The 12,319-nt window shown below is 42.7% G+C and overlaps 1 protein-coding gene across 4 annotated transcripts; it reads right to left on the bottom strand.

Moving 5' to 3' along the window:
- Nucleotides 1–718: 718 nt before the first annotated feature.
- C4H6orf141 (chromosome 4 C6orf141 homolog) lies at nucleotides 719–11,019 on the bottom strand. 4 transcript variants are annotated; one of them, XM_030929627.1, is made up of 5 exons: nucleotides 9,958–11,019; nucleotides 9,055–9,157; nucleotides 8,424–8,656; nucleotides 6,790–7,070; nucleotides 719–937 (listed from the first exon to the last, which is right to left on the bottom strand). In XM_030929627.1, exon 1 carries the CDS (start codon nucleotides 10,841–10,843, stop codon nucleotides 10,106–10,108), a length of 738 nt encoding a protein of 245 aa, XP_030785487.1. In that variant the 5' UTR covers nucleotides 10,844–11,019; the 3' UTR covers nucleotides 719–937; nucleotides 6,790–7,070; nucleotides 8,424–8,656; nucleotides 9,055–9,157; nucleotides 9,958–10,105. The 4 variants fall into 4 exon arrangements, with proteins under 4 accessions (XP_030785487.1, XP_030785485.1, XP_010373298.1 ...); XM_030929625.1 differs by lacking the exons at nucleotides 719–937; nucleotides 8,424–8,656 and adding an exon at nucleotides 5,197–5,648 and having other exon boundaries at nucleotides 6,345–7,070; nucleotides 9,055–9,160; XM_010374996.2 differs by lacking the exons at nucleotides 719–937; nucleotides 8,424–8,656 and having other exon boundaries at nucleotides 6,652–7,070; nucleotides 9,055–11,019.
- Nucleotides 11,020–12,319: the final 1,300 nt, after the last annotated feature.

The raw sequence follows: 12,319 nt of genomic DNA on the forward strand, positions 1-12,319 counted from the left end.
GACACTGTCTCAAAAAAAAAAAAAATCTAATTTTAGTTGCAACCCTATCTTCCTTCCATATTTAGGACTCTATGACTGTATATTGGCAGGGACGTACTTAGTGTATCTGCCATCAGAAGCAGTCAACTTTTATATTAATATGAGAAAATAACTTTTAGTAATCATAAAGTAAAACAAATAATAACTTTGCTCTTTTGGTTACAGTCTGATATAATAGTATTTCATGTAAATGTCAAGTTAATAAGTAAATTTTAATAAAACTGAAATATCTGCAAAAGAAATGTATTAGTCCATTTTTACACTGCTATAAAGAAATACCTGAGAATGGGTAATTTATAAAGAAAAGAGTTTTAACTGGCTCATGTTTCTGCAGGCTGTACAGGAAGTATAGTGGCTTCTGCTTCTGGGGAGGCCTCAGGAAGCTTTCAATCATGGTGGAAGACCAAGTGGGAGCAGTTTGTCTTACATGGTGGGAGCAGGAACAAGAGAGAGAGAAGGGAGGTGCTACACACATTTAAACTAGATCTTGTGAGCACTCACACACTGCAAGAGCAGCACCAAGGGGATGGTGCTAAGTCATTCATGGGAAACCACCCCCATGATCCAATCACCTCCCACCAAGCCCCACCTCTAACATTGGGGATTATAATTCAACATGAGATTTGGGCAGAGACACAGATCCAAATGATATGAAGAAACAATTAAGACAACTAAATCGTACCAGTCATGCAATGTTTTATTTTCTTTATTCATTCCTTAGCTTAAAAAAAAAAAAAATAACAACAAAAAAGGATAGCCAGGCATGGTAGCTTGTGCCGATAGCTCCAGCTACTTGGGAGGCTGAGGTGGGAGGACCACTTGAGCCAAGGAGTTTGAGGCAGTGAGTGACAATGATGCCACTACATTCCAGGGTGGGTGACAGAGTGAGACTCCATCTCTATTTTTTTTAAAAAAGAATAAATTTTAATTAAAGACATTACTCAAATACAGTAAAACAGCTCAGCTGTGAAATAAATTTACACTGATCAAAAATAATACATTTTGGTGTTTCCTTATTTAAAATGTTACACATAATAAGTCATATATAATGGCATGATTGAAGTAACTCAAGTTCTCTTCCTCAGATACCAAAATTGCTGTGGTATTGTTTATATTAAATTTGTTCTTGAAATGCAGATATTTATATACAGGGATTGGAGACACAAGGTACACTCAAAGTGAGCTCTAAAGATCTGAACCCAACCAGGTGCAGTGGCTCATGCCTGTAATCCCACCACACTGGGAGGCCAAGGCAGGGGGATCACCTGAGGTCAGGAGTTCAAGACCAGCCTGGTCAACATAGTAAAACTCTGTCTCTACTAAAAATACAAGAATTAACCAGGTTTGGCGGCACGCATCTGTAATCTCAGCTACCTGGTAGGCTGAGGCATGAGAATCGCTTGAACCCAGGAGGCAGAGGTTGCAGTGAGCTGAGATCATGCCACTATACTCCAGCCTGGGCAACACAGCAAGACTCTATCTCAAAAAGAAAAAAAAAATTACTCTCACAATGAATGCATTTAATTGAGTCTATGTGTGAGACAGATTGAGAGAGAGAGAGACAGACAGACAGACAGTGACAGAGGGATAGAGATATTAGGAGGACAGCACAGAGGCTTTTCAATGATCTTCCACACAGAAAAAATATAGTAAAGAAGAATAAAAATGTGCTAATTTGAAAATTACATCTGCTTTATTAAAATTTAAACAATAATCATGAGAATCTTTTAGAATTTAAAACAATAAATTTGTTTTCAGATAGAAGCATTTTATCACTAACTACATGACAGTAATAAAAAGCAGAGGCCAGGCTCAGTGGCTCAAGCCTGTAATCCCAGCACTTTGGGAGGCTGAGGCAGGCAGATCACCTGAGGTCAAGAGTTCGAGACCAGCCTGGCCAACACGGCAAAACCTCGTCTCTACTAAAAGTACAAAAATTAGCCGGGCGTGGTGGCGCATGCCTGTAATCCCAGCTACTCAGAAGACTGAGGCAGGACAATAGCTTGAACCCAGGAGGCAGGAGGTTGCAGTGAGCTGAGATTGCGCCATTGCACTCCAGCCTGGGCAACAAGAGTGAGACTCCATCTAAAAAAAGAAAGCAGAAAGACTTTTAGTCTGGCTTTATCATTGTTTTAAAATCTCTAATGACAAGCACTGCTTATTGTTCTCTCCCGAGCAAACCCCACCCAATGTTTGGTCCTTGGCATGCCACTGAATATATAGGTCAGAGAATCCCCTTTCTTCTACTCCAACAGAATCCCAACCAGGGAGAGAAATGAGCAATCTTTTTCTCTCTGTTTTTGAGATGGGGTCTCGCTCTATCACCCAGGCTGGAGTACGGTGGTGTGATCTCAGCTCACTGCAACCTCTGCCTCCTAGGTTCAAGCAAGTCTCCTGCCTCAGCCACCAGAGTAGCTGGGATTACAGGTGCGCACCACCACATCTGGCTAATTTTTTCTATTTTTAGTAGAGAGGGGGTTTCACCATGTTAGTCAGGCTGGTTTCGAACTCCAGACCTCAGGTGATTCACCCACGTCAGCCTCCCAAAGTGCTGGGATTAAAGGCATGAGCCACTGCGCCCGGACTTACCAATTTCTAATAAAAGGTTATTTATTTCATTTGTAACTTTGTACATTATTCCACCCAGTTAGGATAGAAAGACTATAGCATAAACCCTATAACCTCAGGGGCATGGGATAACATTGAGGCTGGATTGGAAAGTCCACAGGTAGGCTTAGGGCTTTTCCTGACACAGGGACACCAGTTAGAGAATCCTTACAGAAGTTGACTGCATTCTGAAGTCCTCCCTGAAAGTTCTCTAGCTTTGTTAAAAAGTCGGTGGTACCCCTTATACCTCATTTGTCCTCTTCCAAGTAAGTCGAATTCAAGATATACAGTTGTGCCCACTTTTCCATGGACCTCATGGCCTTTCCAAATACGCTCAAAGTCACAAGATGTTTTGAAGGTAGAAAATGGCCTAAGGATGGTCCAATGGTCACACAGAGCAAATTTAACACTCAGGGGTTTGGGCCAGGAACAAGTCATGCAGTCTTAAGGTAATGCTTATATATGCTGTAACCCCAGTGACCACTAGGTAATACCCCATGCCAAGGTGGACTCACACAGACTTGACTTTGCTTTCAGTAGGTGGCAGTAGTCCATTACATAGCATTTTGGATGTCAACAGGATTAAACTATGCCAAAGCATATTTCACCTCCATAAAAAAGCTACTTGCAAGGCCGCATTCTGGATGTTTCTAATAAACAAGTATAATGTGATTATCTCCATAAAATAAATCTGTGACTAAATCTTCCAGAATTTTATGACTGGATTTTTCAGTTTCTAAGTTGGTCTTTAGGATTGGTCTAACACAAATGAAAGCTTGAATATATGTATGGATAATGACCAGATCATATATGGTAAAATATGAAAAAAGATAGAAAAGAGTCTTAGTAAAAACCACTGGTTTGGATTTGATTTGTGTGTGTGTGTGTGTGTGTTCTATGTCTTCTGCTCTTTGTCATTAAAGACTAAAGCCTAATAATTAGAATGAAAAGTAAACTGAACAGCACACTACCACTACCACTACTACTAATTATAATAATAGTTAATTTTGAGTATTTATTATATGCCAGACACTGTTCTAAGAATTTTTTTATTCACCTGAATCCTTGAAAAAAACTTATGAGATTGATACCATTTATTACAGAATTCCAACCTACAAGTTTTGTGACAAGAAAGTCACAACCTGGGAAGTCAAACCACAGCCTCTGGAGCAATCAGCTCAATAGGTCAGGACTTGGTCAGTGACTGCCAGCTTCTCTCTCTCTCTTTTTTCCAACGCAGGGCCCACCTAAGAAATCCCTAAACCAATCATGTAAGAAGCTGTCCTTCTAGATCACCTGCCTCCAGCTCCCCCATGCCAATAGGCTCCAAGCAGAGCATAGCTAAAGCCTTTCTTTTTCCACTAGTGCTAAAGAGTAATTGCATGGAACAGAGTTAAGTAAGCAAAGAAAACTTTATTCAAGACTATTGCATTAGAGGCCAGGCATGGTGGCTCACACCTGTTATCCTAGCACTTTGAGAGGCCAAGACAACTGGATCATTTTAGGCCAGCAGCCTGGCCAACATGGCGGAACCCCATCTCTACCAAAAATAAAAAAAGTGAAAAGAAAGAAATAGCTGGGCGTAGTGGCATGTACTTGTAGTCTCAGCTACTCAGGAGGCTGAGGCAGGAAAATCGCTTGAACCCGGGAGGCGGAGGTTGCAGTGAGTCAAGATTGCACCACTGCCCTCCAGCCTGGACGACACGGCGAGACTCTGTCTCAAAAAACAAACAATAAAAACAAAAACTATTGCATTAGAGAGAGAGATTGAACTCAAGTCCTTTGAAACAAAAGGTGGGAACGTTTAAAGCATTAAAGTGAGCTAGTGAAAAACTATGAGACAATGTTAAAAGGGACACTGATCAATGTGATTATGCCATCTATGTTTGCTGACTGGCACTTTGAGAAGCTGGGCTTCCACCCTCCCACAGAGACTGATAGTTAGAGACCTCTGGGTTTTTTGTTTGTTTGTTTGTTTGTTTGTTTTTGATTACATCTCAAAGGAATGGCTCCTAGGTCCTTAAGAAAGACATACCTGGATCTTCCTTACACTTACATTTCAAAGAGGCAGAGAAAGAATTTACAATTGAACGTCTTCTAAAGTAAATGCTCTAAGAAAGGGAAAGTCAGGGACCTAAGTCAAGAAGAAGCTTATCTAAAATTTAGTCAAACTGAGGAATTGGTAAGACCATCTTGGCCACTACAAAGCTTTCCTATTGCCCTACCTGCCTTCGCTTCCCTGCCAAGCACAAATGATGCTGGCTGACTCTTTTATTATACCAAGCTCTGCAAACACAGCCTCTGTTCTATTTTTGGGAGGGCTGCAGTCTCCTCAAAGACTCTTGTTCTGTTTTTTGTTTGTCTGTTTGTTTTTGAGATGGAGTTGCCTAGGCTAAAGTGCAATGGCGCGATCTTGGCTCATCACAACCTCCGTCTCCCGGGTTCAAGCGATTCTCCTGCCTCAGCCTCCCGAGTAGCTGGGATTACGGGCATGCGCCACCACTCCAGCTAATTCAGTATTTTTAGTGGAGACGGGGTTTCTCCATGTTGGTCAGGCTGGTCTTGAACTCCCAACCTCAGGTGATCCACCAGCCTCAGCCTTCCAAAGTGCTGGGATTACAGGCGTGAGCCACACACTCCACCTCTTGTTTTGTTCTAAGGTTAGAAATGTAAGTTTGAATTTGGTTAATTCCTTGCTTTGAAGATAACCAAGCCTTAATGTTTTGTTTGTGACTACTGGCTGCATAATGCCTGAAAACCAATCATAACTCCTTACTCTCTCCAAAGTAATCTGGACTTTACCTTCATCTAGAGAAGTAAATTCACAGATTTGCCCTCCCTAATTACAGAGCAAAGTACTGACTGCAGTTATAGAGATGTCATGGTGTTCAAGAGTCACAGCCCTTTGTTTACTTATCTGAATCAGTTGATTCAAATTCTGGCTCCACCTTTTCCCCACTCCTGTCAATTCATCACAAGTGGCTGACAAGTTCTGACTCAGCCTGCAGAGTTGCAATTGTGCAATATGTTAATGACTTCCTGCTTTTTCACCCTCACGGGAGTTTTTGATAACGTATTATTTCATATCCCTAGAGAACGAAATAGCCACATTTCTGAAATAGTTTGAAATCCAATGGTGAGTCAATGGCTCATTAGGACAAACTTTCAAATAATAAAGCTCTTTAAAAAAAGACACTATAAAGTTTCATAGAGATCTCTTTGCCAATTTACCAATTCATATCCTCTATCTTTCACCCTCCTGTAATCTTTAAGTGTTTTCAAAATTCTACAAATTATTATCTTCATGGCATTGTTAACAATTAATTGGGAACACAGAATAAAAAAACTTTTTAGTTTTGGTAAGTGACAAAATAGAATACAGAACTAAATATGAGAATATCTCAATGCTTCTCAAACTTTAATGTGAATCATCCAATGATCTTGATAAAATGCGAATCCTGATACAGTAGATCTAGCATGGGGCCTCAGATTCCACGTTTCTAAAAACCTTCTTGGAGATGCCCATGCTGCCATTTCACAGAACACATCAGGAGTAGCATCAGTATATGTTTGTTTATATAAACACAACATTCAGGAAACATACAGAGGTTACATTAATACTACTTTATATAGTTTAGAAAAATCTATGTATATATGTAGGTATATACACATGAAGATATAATAAAATAAAACCATACTTGGCCAGGCATGGTGGCTGATGCCTATAAGCCCAGCGTGTTGGGAGGTCAAGGCAGGAGGATTGCTTGAGTCCAGGATTTTAAGACTAGCCTGGGCAACATAGCAAGGTGCTGTCTCTAAAAAACAAAAAACAAAACAAAACAAAAAAACTCATATTTGAAACTTGCCAAATATTAAAAGAGATTTGGGGTCATCTGTAAGTTTTTGTTTCCTTTATTATAATTTTCTTTGTCTTCATAACATTTCCCCAATTTTTATGCAGTGTGTATAACTTTTTCTTTTAATAAAAAGTTTTTTTTTCTTTTTCAAAGCAAAGAGCCACATCAAGTTTTATCATCAAGCACTGGAAACATCCAACAAAAATAAGCAGCAAGTCAAATGTAATGATTCCCAAAAGGAGATCGCGGTTGTAAACAAATATTTTTAAGAGAAGATGACACTTGCCTGATCCTGGTGGTTATGCGATTCTGACATTTGTCTTATGGTCACTGGAGTGGTCTCTGGAAGTCTTTGATGTGGTTCATCCACCTAACACAATTTTAGATAATCGTATTTTTCAGTGGAGTAGAGGTAAGATCAAAGAGCCAAGACCCAGCCATTCTCAGAGATTTCTTAGTATTGAGGATGCCCAAGTTTCACTTTGGATGCACTCCCAGGACACTTCTAAATGGGATAAGATTTGTCAGGCTCTTCAAATAATAGGGTTCTGCTTGGATCAGGAACATCTGTGAAACAAATTCAACAGTATTTCGACTTACTACTTTTTGTTTCCAATGAGAAGGAACTCTATATTAAATGAAATCTATAAACGTGTTGCATGCGGTTAATCGGGAAGTTCAGTAAGCACTTTAAAAATAAATTTTCATTGCTTGAAACACAGTGAGGAAAGAAAAAAAATAATTAACTCAAACATATTTGGTTTAAAGGAGTTAAGCTAACCTGGCTAAACACATTTTTGGCCGAAAGACAAAATGCAAACAAATTGTGTCTATTTTGCTTTTCTAGACAACAGGGCATCAGATTTAAAGCCCCAGAGGGAAAACAAACTAACCTGACAGGTTAAAGAAAGTATTCAAAGCTCCCATCTGCCCAGAACTAGGCAGTACTAAAATATCTTCAGTGACTGTTAAGCATAGTATACCTTAGTCCTTTGAGCCTTACCATGAGTCCCTACACAAGACATGAAGGTCATTTCTAAGGAATTTAAGAAATATACTTACTGATCCATTAAAGGTTGGGAAAAGCTAGAAATAAGTCCTTGCTTTCAGGAGTACAGAACAGTCTTATTAAAAACCACTGGTTTGACTTTAATTAGATTTCTTGTGTTATACAATTTCTGCTCTTTGTTACTAAACAAAAGACTAAAGCCTAGTTAGGATGAAAAATGAACTAAATAATAACCATGCTAATAATAAAAAATGTAACTAACTGAGCATTTATTGTATGACAGGCAAGGTTCTAAGTATTTTCGTTTAACTTAACCCTTAAAAAAAAAAAAAACCCTCTATAAAGTTGATACTATTTATTGTCCCCACTTAACAAATCAGGATACAGAGGCACACAGAGATAAGGCAACTTGCCCGAGGGCACACAGTTAATAAAGAGGTAGAGCCAGTTTTGAACCCAAGCAGCTGACCTCCAGAGCTTGCCTCCAGAGAAGGCAGCTGAGTGATGCTACTTGCCATTTTTGGTTATTGTGAAAGAGACTTTTTTTGTTCTCCATATTCAATGATCAGTCACCTGGGCATGTGATGATTCAACCAAATTAATAAGCTCAGGTCTGAAACTTATATGCCAAACAGGTTAATCTACCATTGGAGTCAGGCAGGGTTGTTAAGGAAAAGAGATTCATCTTAAGGGATGAATCTTTTCTACCTGTCAAGCAGTTTTGAACACAGATGAGCTCAGATGCTGAATTCCTCTCCCAAGTGAGGGTCTCACAGGCCTAAGAACTGCTAGTGATGATTCTCCAGCCAAGAGGCCTTGCAGGATTCAGGAACATTGAGGTAATTCTCTAGTACTTCTCACAAACATGAGTTAGAAAACCTAAGATATCAGCCAGGTGCGGTGGCTCACGCCTGTAATCCTAGCACTTTGGGAGGCCAAGGCAGGGGGATCACCTGAGGTCAGGAGTTCAAGACCGGCCTGGCCAAGATGGAGAAACCCTGTCTCTAATAAAAATACAAAATTAGCCTGGGCGTGGTGGTGCATGGCTGTAATCCCAGCTACACGGGAGGCTGAGGTAGGAGAATCTCTTGAACCCGGGAGGTAGAGGTTGCGGTGAGCCGAGATCCTGCCATTGCACTTCAGTCTGGGCAACAAGAGTGGAACTCTGTCTCAAAACAAAAAAACAAAAAAAGAAAACCTAGGATATCCTCAGTCATCTTTTGACCCCTAAGTGAGGGTCAAATAAATCCTCTAAAGGCCACCCCAAACCTTTAGGAAGGAGATTATCACATTCTTCATCCACTTGGTAAGCATATGCAATTACTAGCTGTGTGACTTAGATATGCTACAAGACCTCTAGGCCTAGATTAGCTCAGGAGTGAAACAGGAGCGTCTTATCTATCTGGCCTGCCAGGAGGCAAGAGGTGAATCAGATGATCTTTTGAGAACATTTCAAGCTTTAAACTAAAAATGAAGGCAAAAGGGAAGACTGGGGAAGGAGGCACTTTGCAACCATTTGCTCATCAAAAGCCAGAGTCCTACCTGCTTTGTTAAGTCTTGCAGTAAATACTCCTTCAGGTGGTAAAGTCAAGTAGTTCACCTGGAGAGGGCAGCTTTGCTCCTCGCAGAGCTCCAACCAGGCCAACTACTAAAGAGTTAATTCAGATGGTATTTAATAATAAAGAAGAATAAACAAAATAAGAAAAATTAGTTGTTTCAGCAATACCAGAAGAGATTTTTTTAACTACACCAGGAGATCGGTATTTTCAATCCATTCTTGACTACAGGTCTCATTAATGAAGAACTAAGGAAAAGAATAAGATATGCATTCATTTTATGGCAAACTACATATTGTTATCTACCTTTACATCAGAACATTTGCAAGCAGTATTTTTAATATTAAAATTAAAAATTTATGATAAATGCATGTTTACAGGACTAAATTAGCTATTGTTTGCGGTAAAGCCTTGTAAATGGAATTTCATGTCGAAATCTTAGTCTTCTGTCCCCAACTCCTTCTTTCCCTAGCTCGTCTCTTTTTCTTTCTAACACTGAAATGTGTGGAAGAAAATTGAAAAGTGCACATCAGAAGAGAGTCACTTGCTGCTTTGGTTTTATTTTCCCATTTCTTCTTACTTTCTGTTTTTGGCTTTTAAAACAAGCCTCTCTACTTCACCCACTCCCACCCTCTTTGCAGAGAGCAGACTTCAAACTTCACTTCTGTTTCTAGGTCCTAAAGAGAAACAAGAGTGCGGGGTGGCGTGGGGGGAACAGAAAAGAGATCAATTGAGTTATTCCAAAATGCAAATTAACAACAGGTTTTCTCATTTCAAAACTCCCACATTCTGTCAATCTGAAAATATCTTTTCTCTCCCTCTTCTGAATGACTTAGGTCCCCACACCGCCAAGGAATTCAAGCCACAAAGGAGGTATTATGCTGCTTACAGTTCTTAATCTGCCTGCCTGAAGTTCTGCGCCAGCCTCTCAAAAGGTTCCTTTTGCAGGTTAATTGCTGGTTGGAGTTCCCAGAATAGCATTTTCTTTTAAGGATGATCGCTCATCCACCATCCCGGAACATTTCTCGGGTTACTCTTTAGAGTTTAATCTCCTCGAGCAAGGTCCCTGGAGACGGTGAAACCCTCCTCTCCGCGGCGTGAACGCGGGGTGCCCCTGTTCGTTCCTGGAGATCCCGAGGTTCACCAGGGGCCCGGTGTCCCCCAGGCTGTCCCTCTCTACTGCTGCGAAAAGTGAGCGCGGTCACGGAGTGCTCCTCAGTCCTGGTGGTCATGCGACCCTTGGCCCAGGAGGTCTGCAACACTTCTTGTGTTACCTGATAATCCTCCACCCGCACAAGCACGTATTTGGATGGGTCTGCTGGGTCCCGCGGCGGGGCTACACGCCTGCCAGAAATTCGCTTTTCTCGATGAGAGACAGAAGGGTAATTGGGCTCCTCGCCGTGGTCCTCTCCACCCGCCGCGTGAGGAAGGTCCTTTGCGCCGGCCACCTTTTCCCGTGCAGGGTCCCCTTGAGTCCCTAACCACCTCTCTGGGTGCAGGAGAAAGAGTACTTTCTCCCTGACCCAGGACTCACGGTCCAATTCCTCTCCGGCCCGAGGTCCGAGGGCCCGACCTGCCGATCTGTCCTCGTGGCCGCCACCCTGGCTTCGGCTCGCCCCCGCCGTCGCGGGATTCCGGGCTCCCGGAGCCAGCGGGGCCCCGCGCCCCACCTCGCTCAGAAAAGACTCGAGATCCCCCAGGCTGCGGGAGGAGTCCGTGGGATTCGCAGCTCCCTGAGGCCCTCGGGTCTCCATCCTGGCAAAAGGGTCATTCATTCGTTCCTTCTTTGGCCAGTTCAAGCAGCAAGCGCCTGCTGAGCTCCGGAAAGCGCGGGACCAGCAAGCCCTGGGTGTGGCCTCTGTGGCTGCCCCGGACTCCCAGCCAGCGAGAGCTGAAGACTGGATCAGCCCCAGGCCAACCGCGTGCGGAACCCGCCTCCTCGCCCTCCGCCTCTCCCACCTGGCAGCTGTCTAGCCATTTAGAGGAAACTTGACACAAGCCCCAGGGACTCCTCTTCTTCCTCCTACCCCTGTGCGGAGCCCTGCTCCCTTTGTCATTCGCTGATTCAGTCCCCTCTTACTTAACCTCTGTCCTAGTTTCCCACCCACCTTTCGTTTTTCTCTGGAGCTGAGGCGCAAAGGACACCCTCTCACTGCGCCCCCCTTGAAATGCCCCAAAGTGTGTTTACTTTCCAAGGACGCTCCTTGAGGTGAAGGAATAAAGAAGTTGGTTTGCATTTTAGTTATCTGATCTAATCCTGAAAAGGGTTTGTGTCCACTCCGAATCCACTCCTACCATGCTACCAAAATAATGGAATGTAGATCAAAGGGTCAGACTGAAAAGTTGAAGCCTTGGATAAACTGGTTTGGGTTTCTTTGTCCTTCTTCCTTTAGAATGCCAGAATCTGTATCTCTGGAGGACAGTGGTCACACCTGTGTCCTCGTCCTCCTCCTCCTCCCCCTCCTCCTTCTTTTCTCTCTCTCCCTCTCTCTCTCCCCGCTCCCCCTGCCTCTTTTTTTTTCACCCCATGAGATACGGTCTCTCTCTGTAGCTCAGAATACAGTGCAGTGGCTCGCCTCGACTTTCCAGGCTCCCACCTCAGCCCCTCAAGTAGCCGGGACTACAGGCGCGCACCCCCATGCCTGGCTTTTTTTCTTTCTTTTTTAGAGATGGTAGGGGTGGGGCGCTCCTATATCGCCCAAGCTGCTCTGGAACTCCTGGACGTAAGAGATACCCAGGATCCCCACTCTACCCCCACTCCCACCTGGGCCTCCCAAAATTCTGCTATTACAGGCTTGAGCCACTGCCCTGGCCAGTCTTGATTTTGTGTGTAATCAACGCTTGTCTCAGGAAGGTGTAGTCTTTGATTTAAAATAAGCTATAAAACGGAAGCAAAACAAACATCCAAATGAATTTTTTCAGGATTTGAAATTGTTTGTGTTTGTGTCGTTTATAAAATTCCCTCTGCACCCACCCGTCCTCTTTAACCACAGGGGTTAAAAAAAGTAAGTGTCTCTGGCGAGGCTTTCAGAATTTACCCATAGGCAAGCCCCCTGACACACTACTCTTTGCCTAAGGTTAACCGCGGAGCTCACAAAAAGAGCTCCGTTTGTGGTTTCCAGTTCATCCTTGGCTGTTTGTTTTATTAAAAACCCACTGTTGGCTGAGTGTGGTGGTTCACATCTGTAGTCCCAGCATTTTGGGAGTCTGAGGCCGTCGGATCACTTGATGCCAGGAGTTTGAGACCAGCC

Source organism: Rhinopithecus roxellana, chromosome 4, assembly GCF_007565055.1.
Source record: "Rhinopithecus roxellana isolate Shanxi Qingling chromosome 4, ASM756505v1, whole genome shotgun sequence".
In the NCBI taxonomy this organism is placed as follows: domain Eukaryota; kingdom Metazoa; phylum Chordata; class Mammalia; order Primates; family Cercopithecidae; genus Rhinopithecus; species Rhinopithecus roxellana.